This window comes from Phacochoerus africanus, chromosome 4 (genome assembly GCF_016906955.1).
Source record: "Phacochoerus africanus isolate WHEZ1 chromosome 4, ROS_Pafr_v1, whole genome shotgun sequence".
In the NCBI taxonomy this organism is placed as follows: Eukaryota; Metazoa; Chordata; class Mammalia; order Artiodactyla; family Suidae; genus Phacochoerus; species Phacochoerus africanus.
In genome coordinates, this window is record NC_062547.1 from 123,296,640 (window position 1) to 123,310,029 (window position 13,390).

Consider the following 13,390-nt stretch of genomic DNA (forward strand, 5'->3'; position numbering starts at 1 on the left):
TGAATGCTCAGATGTTAGGTCTGTTTCTTAACATTTCAACATAGGAATTTATAATTTGCAACACTCATGACAAAGGATTAAAATCTTTTATAAAAAAAGGACGTGCCAGAAAAGCACCCAAATGAAATGTGATTTAGGTAGGCAAAACAATAAGAAATATAAATGACCAATAAGCCTATTATAATAAAATATTACCTTACTAGTGGTCAAAGAAATGTAAAGTAAGATGAGCTACAATTTATAATTTGTAGCTCATCTTACAAATTATAAACAATTGTTTAATTGTTAAACTGAAAAGCATGATAATGTCCAGTATTGTGAGGATTTGGTGAAACAGGTGTTCTCTCAAACACGTGGTCCTTATCTTAGACTATAGCTGACAACTTAGTACTTTGTGTTTAGGTATCAATTTCTCTATTTATAGAGTACTTTTATCGGTTCTAAGAGTGTTTTAGAATTCTCTGGATCCTTATATTTCTGCCCTAGTGGTTGGCATATAGCAAGTGTTAAGTAAAATCTCAGGATCGTTTTTTAGTAAGAAAACTTATGTAGGTTTAATAGACTATCCAAGTCACTGATATATTTAAAATGACAGAAATAGGCAAAAGGTTTTACAGTTCACAAAAAAAAATTCTTCAGAGCTATAAACTGAATTTTATATGGAGGATTTACAGATATATTACATTTGAGAATATTTTGATAGTTTCAGCTGAAAAGATTGTTTTTTTCATAATATTACTATTTTTACTGCCTGTTTTAAAGATATTTGTTTGACTGGGATGGCTGATTTATTGTTTTTTTCTATATTCTCCCCAAACAAATGTGAATTCTGTTTTTTAGGTGGAAATAATTCAAATAAAAGAAATTTGTTTACAACCTTAGAGAACAGAATGGCATTATGGTACGTCCAGGAATTAGTGTGGATTTTGCCTTTTCATACAGCCTAGGAACCTGGACAAGCCTCAGTGTCTGGAACAAGTTACCTAACCTTTCCTGAACAGTTTCCTCTTCTGTGAAAATAGGAAAGCTGTTTCTGCCAAACTCCTAAAGAGCTGTGTGGAAATAAAGTGCAGAAATGTATATAATGGGTCTTTGAAAATGTAAGGTATGCACATACCAGTATAAGGTGGTAATGATATTTTAAAAAATTATTCCATTATTACAGTTATAATTTTAGTCATATATTAAGCAGTAGCAGTGTCATATAGTATGGATACATTTATCTTTGTATACAATTGCAAAAAGTCTTTTAATATTGTTGCTATCCAAGCCTTTCATTGTGAACCAGTGCTTTTCTAGTTAGGTTGTAATCCTGCCATATAGGTCTGGTGATGGTGGCACAACTGAATGGGGACAGTGTTAAATTTGTGCTTTCCAACAAAGAGACTTATCTTGAATAAATCTATTCTGATACTGTTTTCACTGCATGTCACTGATCTTAGTTAGCTAGGCTTCAGTGCTTACCTTTGGTTACACTTGATTGCACTTTGAACAGTTTCCACTTGGGGGTAGTATTTCATTGCATGATTGAGCAATTCTTTGCTTAAACACTGGCTTTGCCAATTTGCTTTTGAACTTTTCCTTGCTCAGTTAAAAAGGGTCGTAAAAGGCTGTTAGCTGCATGTCTTAAAATGTTGGTATTTTTACTGATTGTTTCCTGTCATTTGGGTAATTGTATGGAAATTTAATAGGAATGTAGTCTTGAGAATCTGTTTTACACTTAAAAAAAAAAATCTCTGAAGGATTATGTAAGCCCTTCCCCATTATTTTGTGTCTTTGCAGCATTTTTTTTTATTTGCAGTGAGACTGATAAGACTATCTTATTAGAAAAAGTATATCCCAGTCCACATTTTGAAAAACTCATTTCCTTTAAATGTAAAAACATATTTGACTAACTGATTTGAAGTGTTAGGCATTAGCTTTTTTGTATATCATCTCTGTCTCCTTTACTACCCAGCCCCACTTGCATCCTTCATCCTCATCCCCCCCTTAGAGAGCCATTCCTCAAAAGAAAAAAAAAATCTTTTTTTTTAAGGTATGGTAGTTATCAATTTGATAATATTAAATGATTTTAAATTTTAGTATATGCCTCCATGCCATTTATCAATTGGTGACCTTTTGTTATATTCCTCATAGTATATACAACAACCCTAAAAAGTGATTATTCTGTAGTGCAAATTAATTCTTTGTCCCAAGTATTTGTCTTAAATTCTATTTTTTCCAAGTTATTTGGCATTGATATGTATATCTTTTCATCTGTTTTTTTTGCGTGTTATTTTGTAATTTCACCTTAAATTATTATGTAAATTAACTGTTATTTGTCCCTGTTATTTAGTTGTGGTGGCCTTTATACACTCGATGGTAAAATTGGTGCGTTAGAATAGTTACCGTATACTTAACTTAAAATAGATTATTAGCTCTTTGAGAATAGGCACCATTCTTATATATCTGTGTGTCTCTCTGTAGATTTCCTTATAAACAGTAAATGCTCAATTAATGTTTGTATTTATATAACTGGATATAGGGGGATGTTAGGTGGTGTGGTCAGTTGTTAGACATATAAATTACATATGGTCTAAATTGGTGACAACACATATTAGTTGTTTATGTAATTTTTGATGTCTTTCAGTACTTTTTACTTCTTTCATTGTAGACCGTGACACAATGTGTTTTATGAAAATTCACAAGTGCGCTTCTCCGAGAGTTCTATGTATATGTTTTTGGTTTTTTTTTTTTGCTTTGTAGGGCTGCTCTTTTTTTTTTTTTTTTTTTTTGCTTTTTAGGGCTGCATCTTTGACATATGGAAGTTCCCAGGGGTCTAATCAGAGCTACAGCTGCTGGCCTTCGTCACAGCCACAGCAACATCTGTGACCTACTCCACAGCTCATAACAACGCCGGATCCTTAACCCACTAAGCGAGGCCAGGGATTGAATCCACAACCTCATGGTTCCTAGTTGGATTCATTTCCACTGCGCCATGATGGGCACTCCTGAGAGTTCAATATTGTACTCTTTTTTTTTTAATCATCGTTCGTATAAACAAAGGCTTTCTTAACATTGAGATGATATTTCACATTATGTATTTAATCTTTTTTTTTAAATTGTAGTAAAAACTCTTTAATATGTGAGCTAAACAGCACATTTTTAAGTGTACAGTGCAGTATTATTAACTCTAGGCACTATGTTGTACAGCAGATAAGATCTCTAGAACTTATTCACCTTGCATTATTGAAACTTAATGTTTATTGATTAGCAACTCTGCATTTTCTCTTCCCCCTCATTTCTGTAGCCACCATTGTACTTTCTGATTCTATGACATTGACTGATCGAGGTACTTTCATATAAATGGAATCATGCAGTGTTTGGCTTCCTGTGACTGGGTTATCATATTGTCGAAATTCATCATTGTTGTTACCTATTGCAAAATTTCCTTTTTTTTTTTTTCTTTTCTTTAAGGCTGGATAACACTCCATTGCTTGTGTACACCACATTTTCTTTATCTGTCAATATTTAGATTTTTTTTTCTACGTCTTGGTTATTGCGAGCAGTGCTGCATGAATATTGGAGAGTTGCTGGTCTCTTCAGTTCCTGATTTTAATTCTTTTGAATAAATACCCCTAAGTGGGATTGCTGTGTCATATGGTGGTTCTGTTTTTAATTTTTTGAAGAATGTCCATATTGTTTTTCTGTGTCTTAATCATAAAAGTGGTTTTTTCTTTTTTTTTCTTTTCTCTTGCTAAAAGTGGGTTGAATCATGTCCTTTTTCTTTCTCTTTCCAAAAAAGGAGAGGTATTGCACAGTTAAAAATTTCATGACATGAACCCGTGTTTCAGTATTTTTGCTGCTTCATATCTATATTTAAAAACAAAGAGGCATGTTTTTAAAGTACATATCTCACGGTGTGTTCAGTAAGATAGGAATGAGGTGGAAGAAATTTGGTAGATGATTGAAGAGATACACTAATAGAATTTTATTTCCAACTCATATTTTTAAGGCCTAGAACTGAATTCTTATTTATTTTTGCATTGCAGTGAATGATCTAGGAGGGGACATGAAGGGAGTTGGTAAAGGCTCCTTAGCTGCTGATAAAGTTGTTGAAGAAATAAGAAGGAAAGGCGGAAAGGCAGTGGCCAACTATGGTATGGTATTTTATTTTATCTTTATTTATGTGTTTATTTATTTTTCTTTTTTTCTTTGCCTTTTATAGGGCCACTTCCTTCGGCATTTGGAGGTTCCCAGGCTGGGGTCCAATCGGAGCTATAGCCTCCAGCCTACATCAGAGCCACAGCAACGCGGGATCCAAGCTGAGTCTGTGACCTACACCACAGCTCATGGCAACGCCGGATCCTTAACACTCAATCCTTGATCCATTGAGCAAGGCCAGGGGTCGAACCCTCAACCCCATGGCTCCTAGTCGGATTCATTAACCACTGTGCCACAATGGGAACTCCTGGTAACGGTATTTTAGAGAACTACACTGTCCTTTTATTTTTCCTCAACTAATGCTGTTTCCTCATGTTTATAACCATTGAGCAAATATCTCAGCATTCCAATTTAATAATGAAGTTAAGATTTTATCTACGTCTGCCCAAGATGTTTGGCAATGTATTTTATATAATATGTGAGACTTTAAAACTTTTCATGTAGATTATTTCATGAGTCTTACCTTTTATTCAGTTTTTTATTTAATATTTTTATTAATGATGACATGATATAATTAGTACATTGTTGTAGATACAGATGTGAATATGTTCTTGTTCTTAAAAGATAGCTGAAAGGCTTATGTGTTTCTACAGAATAACATGAACTTCTTTTTAAAATTGTTTTTTAAAAATATTTCTTAAAGTGATACAGTGTTAAGTGAAATGTCCTGTTTCTGTACCCCGCCTTCATATTCCATTCTGCACAAGTAATCATTCTTTTTTTTTTTTTGGCCATACCCGCGACATATGGAGGTTTCCAGGCTAGGGGTCAAATCGGCACTGCAGCTGCCGGCCTGCACCACAGCCACATTAACATGGGATCTGAGCCTCATCTTCTGCCTACACCATAGTTCACCGCAAAGCCAGATTCCCCACCCAGTAAGCAAGGTCAGGGCTCGAACCACATCTTCATGGATACTAGTCAGTTTGTTTTCACTGAGCCACAGTAGGAACTCCCCAGTCATCATTCTTATCTTTTTAACAACTTAAGAGTCAAAGTTAGGCATTAAAGATAAAGCCACTAGAAAAATAGCAAATACAACCTTTATATTTGATGTGTTGATTTTAATAGTATTTATAAGGAACCTTCTTTTGTCTCTCTCTCTCTTTTTTTTTTTTTTTGCCCTGCAGCATATGGAGTTCCCAGGCCAGGTGTAAGGAACCTTCTTGGATAGATTTACTTTAAAAGGTAGTGCTTACTAACTTTTCTGCAGATTAGATTGTGTTTATGGGTGAGGGAAAACATTAGATTCCAGTGACTTTATTTTGAAATTTTAGAGGAAAGGAGACCAGACACTTTAGTGTCTTCTTTTCACATTGAGGACCTAGAAAAATGTTCTCAACCTAAAAAAGAAAAATTCTGGGGCTTTAAAACCTTTTTTATAGAGATAAAAATTTCAGACTTTCCTCACTGTTCCCTAGTTTTGATATACAAGTCAATCAGGATTCAGTCAGGGAAGCAGAAACCCCTTTCAGTTTTCTAAGCCTGAAGGTTTTATACAGAGAATTAGAGGCTTACCATTGAGAGGGCCTGGCTGGTACATATCAAAAAAACTGTCAGTGACCATCTCAGCCTGCAACAGGTGATTCTCCAGAGCTCATGTAGATGTGCTGCCGAGCTTACATCTGCAGCCTACTCACAAGATTGCCTGCGTCATCAATCTTACTCTACTTTTGCACCCTTTAAGTGAGTATCTCTTTTGGCAGATCTAACTTAGGACCATATGGGTCCCAGGGAAGGGACCTGGCTTCTCCTGTGATTGCAGAGAATGTGGAAGGGGGCAGTGGTGATGTTGAATTGACCATTTAACATTCAGCTCTGAGAAATGAACCCTTCTCTTGGGCTCATTAGCAGAATATAACTGAAGCTATAATATTTTGTTGAGCTTTACTTTTTATAGTTAGTGTTACAAAAGCACTGTGTTTGGAGTTCCCATCATGGCTTAGCGGTAATGACCCAGACTAGTGACCATGAGGACACGGATTCGATCCCTGGCCTTGCTCAGTGGGTTAAAGATCTGGTGTTGCAGTGAGCTGTGGTGTAGGTCGAAGACGTGACTCATATCTGGTATTGCTATGGCTGTGGCATAGGCCAGCAGGTGCAGCTCCAATTTGACCCCTAGCCTGGAAACTTCCATATGCCGTGGGTGTGGGCCTAAAAAGACACCAAAAAGAAAAAAAGAAAAAAAATGTTAAATAGAAATGGAATAAAATTGAATATTCAATTTGTTGTACTGGCCACATTTTAAGCACTCAGTAGCCACATGTGGTTAGTGGCTACCATGTTAGACATTGTAGAAATAGGACATTTCCATCCTCACAGAAAGTCATATTAGGCAGTGCTTAGATATTATTTGTCAAATACTTATTATTTACTCCCTCTTCTTTTTTTTTTTTCTAAGTTAAAGAATCATTTTAGGGATTAAATTTCTTTTGTAACATTAGATCTTCTATGTTTTAGTTTATTGTCTGCTTGCAATATAAATGTATTTTTCTTGGAAATGAATTCTGTTGAAGGAATAGTATCTGTCCTGTGCTCTGATCCACAGAATTTAGAAGTCATTTATAAAAGCTTTGTACTAATTTACCTTCCCCTCAGATTCAGTGGAAGCAGGAGAGAAGATTGTGAAGGCAGCGCTGGATGCTTTTGGAAGAATAGGTGATGTTTCTTTGAATTTATGGTACCAATAGAACAGTTGCTACCTTCCAATGAACTACTTTAAATTTTACTTTCTTGTATTAGAAACTCTTAATTTTTTTTTTTTTTTTTGTCTTTTCTGCTGCACTTGTGGATCCCAGGCTAGGGGTCTAATCGGAACTGTAGCCACTGGCCTGTGCCAGAGCCACAGCAACACAGGATCCCAGCTGAGTCTGAGACCTACACCACAGCTCACGGCAATGCTGCATCCTTAACCCACTGAGCAAGGCCAGGGATTGAACCTTAGTCCTCATGGATGCTAGTCAGTTACGTTACTGCTGAGCCATGACAGGAACTCCCAGTCTCACATATTCTTAATAAGTAAAAGATTATTGAACCACTAGAGCGAAAATACCTGTGCTAGACCAAAAAAGCAGGGGAGCAGACCAAAATACAAAAATTAATGTTTGTCAGATTGTAAACATGTTGGGCTTATCAGCAGTAGTTTCCCTCTAGTAGTTCAATAATCTTTTATTTATTAAGAATATGGAAGTTCTTGTACTGGCGCAGTGGTTAACAAATCCGACTAGGAACCATGAGGTTGCTGTTTCCATCCCTGGCCTAAAATAATTCCTTTTTTATAGTGAGAATGCAATTATGTATTGAGATAGGCCATCAATTTAGTCTAATGGTTTCCTTTCTGGGCTTTTGACTTTTGAGTGGCAAGGTAACATTTACATTTTTAACTTTCTTACTAGGTTTTGAGGTTAAACGAGGGGTGGCTTATGATTATCACTGAGTTCTAAGAACCTAAGAATTATGTGACTGATAATCTGTAAATAAGTTAATAGAATTTTGGCAGAAGTTAGAGAAAAAATTCGATATGTAGGTTTGAGAGGAAAGCACTGATATAATATGATACTTGTGCTTTTGTGAATCAGTTTTTTTTTTTTTTTGCTATAGGTATGAAATTTTGTTCTGATAGCACTTGTTATCTATTATATATATTTTTTAATCGGGGGAAAACTCTTTCTGAAAGAAATGTGAGTTGTAAGAGGGTACAAATTAACATGTTCACTTTTATATTTGTGACTTGAATCTTTTTATATTATAGATATTGTGGTCAACAATGCTGGGTGAGTATCTCTTTTTTTGTTTTCAGTGAAGTAATGTACATGCAAAAATTTTTTTTAAGTGTTTGCTTTCTCTTGTCAACATATATAATATCAATTTTTTAGAATTCTGAGGGACCGTTCCTTTAGTAGAATAAGTGATGAAGACTGGGGTAAGTTGTTTTAAATATATGTTCTCTGGGGAACATACTTATCCATTTAGCCTTCTAAATTTGATAAGTTTATACACTTAAGGGAAAACTTTATTGTCCTATTTTTGCTTCTGCTAACTAAAGTGATGAATAAGCTTTACAACTGAAAATGATGAACATTTGGAAGTAGTCCTTTTTTTAACATTTGAAAAAAATTGAAAAAAATTAAAAACTGTTATCAGAAGTTATCCCAACGCTTTTGTGCCTTTCATTTCTTTCCCCTTTTCTCTTTGCGGGGTTGTCAGCATTTTCTTGCAGCATTAGTTGTTTGTAACTGCCTTTTGTCTTTGGCTCTAAGAGTGTTTTTTGAATTTAGTTTAATTTTTTACTTTTTGGGCATTATAAGTCTTATTTCAAGAGCAAGAGCAGGCTGTGGAAGAGATTCCGAGGCACTGAAAATGATGGACATCTAAGAACTGGGGTGGGAAAAATCTAAATGTAGTTTAGAAGCTTCTAATAAGTAGGAAAATTTTCCATTAGGAATATCATGTTGGAAAGACTGAGTTTAGATAATGAGGAGTCACAGTTATGAAATTTCTTTTCTCTGCCCTTTTCTGCCCTTACTTGCATTGGCCCTCAGAACTAAAAGGAGCCTTGGTGGCTGAGACAGTTGGCAGGCATGGTAACTGTGGTGAAATAAATCAGCTATTAGAGTGTATTTCTAGGGAATATCACCAGAAGTTCTTTGAAAAGAAGCATGATATCTTTATGACTTAGAATTAAGCAAAGTTTAGTTTCCTTTTCCATTTTAAAAATGACTGGGGTCAAAAAGGAGCTAAGAAAGATGTGTTGGCTATTTTCTTTGAGCTTAGTTAGGGCTAGAGTGTTTCCTCCTCAAGTCTTAACAGAATAAGTGTAAATCTAGAGTTTGTCTCTGAATCATTCCCTTAAGTTGCCTCTTGATTAGATTGGTATTTCCAAAAACAAATAGGCTTCTTTCTCTCTTTTTTTCCCCCTCCCCTCCCGCTGTTTTCTACTTCTGCCCCGTCAACTCTCTCTAAGTCATTTGTAAACCCTGGTAAAAATTGGCGTATAGGGATATACTGAACACTTGATAAGCATTTCTTGATGATGAACTGAGTGGTTTTGATTATGCTTTAATTAATGTTTGTGTTGAGTCCCAATTATATATATTTAATTCTTGAGTATTTGTATTAGTTAATTTTTATGTAAAGTAAGTAGGCATCAATTAAAGATGGCCTTGTATTTAGATACTTGTAGATATCTTATTTAGGTGGCATTGTATTCATGATAAAATTGTAATCATAAATCACCATCAAAATCGTATGAATTATTAATTGGTTATGCAATTGAAACTAAAGCAAAAATGATTACTCAGTGTGCACTGTGACAGTTGATTTTGACTAGGTATAAGATGAACATCTTTATATAAACATATCATTGCTTGTGTTGATTCTGAGACATGCCTGTCTAATTTTTGATAATATTCATAATAAACATTTCTTGTTTTAGATATGATCCAGAGAGTTCATTTGCGGGGCTCATTCATGGTGACTCGGGCAGCATGGGATCACATGAAGAAACAGAATTTTGGAAGGTAGGGTTGTGTGTGGCTGTCAGGGGGGATTGGACCATGTTTGTGTGTAGGTTCTTGTGTACATAGAAGAAGAATTGCTCTGACACTGAAAAATGAACATATGTGTGGATTTTTATTGTGTTTGTTTTCTTTTTTTTTTCTTTTTTGGAAGCCCCACTGTATAAGGGGTTCCTAGGCTAGGGATCAGATCTGAGTCCCAGTTGTGACCTATGCTGTGGTTGTGTCTACACCAGATCCTTAGCCCACTGTACAGGCCTGGGATGGAACCTGTGTCCCAGCACTGCAGAGATACCTCTGAGCCCCATGTGCCATAGTAGGAACTCCTGCAGGGACTTTAAAAATGTGGTTTTGGCACACGCCTCCTCATAAAACTGGTGTCAGTCACAGATTAGATGAGTTGGACAATAACTTATATATTTCTTATCATCTCCTGCTTTTCATTATTAATGATTTTCCTGCTATTCTCTGACATTTTAGCAGTATAGACATTGAGGATTCAGCTGTACTTTATTCCCCAAAATATCCTTTTGTGTGTCCACTGACCAGCTGGGAAGAGATGAGTGGCTGTTTTCTCCTAGCTCGCTGGTCAACATGAGTTAGTCTTTATAAATGAGGAACCATAGGATTCTCATAGCTGTATCTACGTGACTCAGGTGTGGCAGACCTAGCACATAGCTCCATGCACTCATGTAAAGGCTATTCCTGTTAATTTAGGATTCACACACATTTAGTAGAAGGAAATTGTGATACTTGTTCTTTTTTTTTTTTTTTTGGTTTTATTGAAGTGTTATCCGCTCTTATTGGAGTTTCTATTTTATTCTGATACTAGCAGTTTCTGAAAGTAGATGATATGATTTACTTTATTTGTTCTACTAAGTATAATGAGTGAGATTGGGTCAGATTATGAGATGGCATTGTTTTAACATGAGGCATTTACTATTATCAGAAAGAGAAAGAAGCAAAATGATGAGGACTAAAGAATTAGAACTGTTTAATATTTCTCTCTAAAATTTTAACTTGTAAATTTACACTTTGTTTATTAATAGTGCTGTTTTCAGTAGTTAATGAATGTACATTCTTACACTTGAATTCATTTAGTCCTGACCAGGAATTCTTTTTAAAGTAGTTAAATCTTGTAGTTGAATTTAGAGAGATTACTTTTATTATTAAGATTAATTTAGGTATATGGGTCATAACTTTAGGAACCTAAAGGCAGGATACAGAATAGCTTTTGACAGGTGTAGTAGTAATGAAAAAAAAAATATTTAGAGTTGCAACATATGGAAACATAGAAAAGATGATGCTGAGAGTGATTTTCCCTTTAGGATCATCATGACTTCATCAGCTGCAGGAATATATGGCAATTTTGGCCAGGCGAATTATAGTGCTGCAAAGCTGGGTCTTTTGGGCCTTTCAAATAGTCTTGCAGTTGAAGGCAAGAAAAATAACATTCATTGTAACACTGTTGCTCCTATTGCTGGATCAAGGATGACCCAAGGCGTTCTGCCTGAAGGTAAGTAGTTGAGATTTTTCAATGCTATTTCCTACAAACCTGTGTGGGTGGAGCTTTTGCAAAAGTATTTAATTTTTTGAGTAGCTAAAAAAATTTCCTTACAAATTAAAAAATCCTCTGTAATTTATATTCGTTGTAGAATAGTTAGGAAAGCACAAAGGAAAAAATTTTTTTTTAATTTTTTAAAATGAGCTTATACTGAGGTAAACTTTCTCCTTGGGTAGGTAGACATATATACATTTTCTTTTTTAGTAGAATGAGGTAATAGCATTTTTACTGTTTTATAACTATAATTATTTAAAAAAATTAATAGACTGTTTTTTAGAATAGTTTTAGGTTTATAGAAAAACTGAGCAGATAGTAAAGAGAGTTCCCATGTACTCTGCCTCCCACACAGTTTTACCTATTATTAACATCTTGCATTAGTGTGCAACATTTATTGTAATTGATGAACCAGTATGGTTCCACTTTTATTAACTAAAGCTCATAGTTTACATTAGGACTCATTCTTTATGATAGACAGTTGTATGTGTTTTCACAAGCTCATAAGGTTATGTTCCCACCATGACAAATCATACAGAATAGTTTTGCTTCTCTAAAAATTCCCTTTGTTCCATCTCTTCTTCCCTCCCCTCTTTTTCCCAAATGACTGGGAGGATTGAACCTCATTTCTTCTTATCCCTGAATAATATTACGTGGTATATACCACAATTTGTTCATTCATTCATTCACCTATCAAAGAACATTTTAATGCTTTTGTTTTTGACAGTAACGAGTTAAGCTGCTGTAAACGTTCATGTGCAGGTTTTTGTGTGGACATACATTTTCACCTTGTTTGTGTAAATATTAAGGAGAACTATTGATGGATTGTATGGTAAGAATATGTTTAGAACTTTCCAAACTGTCTTCCAAAATGGCTCTATCATTTTGTGTTCTGCAGTGAGTGAGAGTTCTTGTTGCTCCACATCTTTGCCAGCATTTATTATTGTTAGTATTTTGCATTTTAGTTCTTTTAATAGACTCGTTTTAATTTGCAGCTCCTTAATAACATTTGATGTGTATATTTTTTTTTCTGTGCTTGCCATTTTTTTGTCTTTTTTGGTGATGTGTCTGTTCACATCTTTTGCTCACTTTTAAATTGGGGTCTTTTTTTTTTATTGTGGAGTTTTAGGAGTCCTTTGCATATTTTGGAAACAAGGTTTTTCTTTTTTTTTTTTGCATTTTAGGGCTGAATCTGCAGCATTTGAAGGTTCCCAGCTAGGGGTCAAATCGGGGATACAGCTGCTGGCCTACACCACAGTCACAGCAGTGTGGGATCTGAGCTGCGTCTGTGACCTACACCATAGCTCATGGCAGCATTGGATCCCCGACCCACTGAGTGAGATCAAGGATTCAACCTGCATTCTCAAGAGTACTAGCTGGATTTGTTTCCACTGTGCCACGATGGGAACTCTCGGAAACAAGTTCTTAGTTAGATATGTGTTTTGTAAATATTTTTTCCCAGTCTGTAGCGTGTCTTTTTATTCTCTTAATCTCTTTCACTTCTGAAGGATAATTTCACTGGATATAGAATTCTGTGTTGATAATGTTTTTCTTCCAACATTTTGAATAATTCACTGTACTCTTCTCTTGCTGACATGGTTTCTGGAGGGAAATCTGACATAATTCTTTCCTTGTTCCTCTATGGGTAAGGTGTTTCCCCCTTTGTTTTCTCCCATGATTTTCTGCTGCACTTTGAATATAGTATGCATAATAATATGTGTCAATTTTTGGCAATATACTACTTGATATCTACAGAGTGTCCTGGATCTATCTGTGGTTTGGTTTGGTGTCTGTCATTAACTTTGGAAAATTCTCAGTCGTCTACTACTTAAAGTATTTCTTCTATTGTTTTTTTTTTCCTCCTTTCTCCTTCTGGTATTTCCATTATGTGCCTGTTATATCTTTTGTGATTGTACCACAGTTGTTGGATATTCTGTTTCCATTTTCTTCTTCTTTTCCCTTTTTATTTCAATTGGGAAGTTTCTATTGACACATATTCAAGCTTACTGAATCTTTTTTTCATTTCTGTTACTACATTATTTTTGTTTTCTAGCATTTCTTTTTCTTCCCCATAGAATTGCATTCTCTCTGATTACAGAAGCCATCTTTTCTT

At 35.1% G+C, this 13,390-nt stretch overlaps 1 protein-coding gene across 1 annotated transcript in view; it reads left to right on the forward strand.

Annotated features, from left to right (window-relative positions):
• The window catches only part of HSD17B4 (hydroxysteroid 17-beta dehydrogenase 4), an 89,450-nt gene that overhangs the window by 9,057 nt on the left and 67,003 nt on the right, over positions 1–13,390 (forward strand). Inside the window, exons 3-8 of the mRNA XM_047778485.1 lie at positions 4,032–4,139; positions 6,802–6,861; positions 7,955–7,976; positions 8,079–8,125; positions 9,638–9,722; positions 11,048–11,235. Coding sequence (XP_047634441.1) covers positions 4,032–4,139; positions 6,802–6,861; positions 7,955–7,976; positions 8,079–8,125; positions 9,638–9,722; positions 11,048–11,235 — 510 coding nt within the window. The remainder of the gene's footprint in view (positions 1–4,031; positions 4,140–6,801; positions 6,862–7,954; positions 7,977–8,078; positions 8,126–9,637; positions 9,723–11,047; positions 11,236–13,390) is intronic.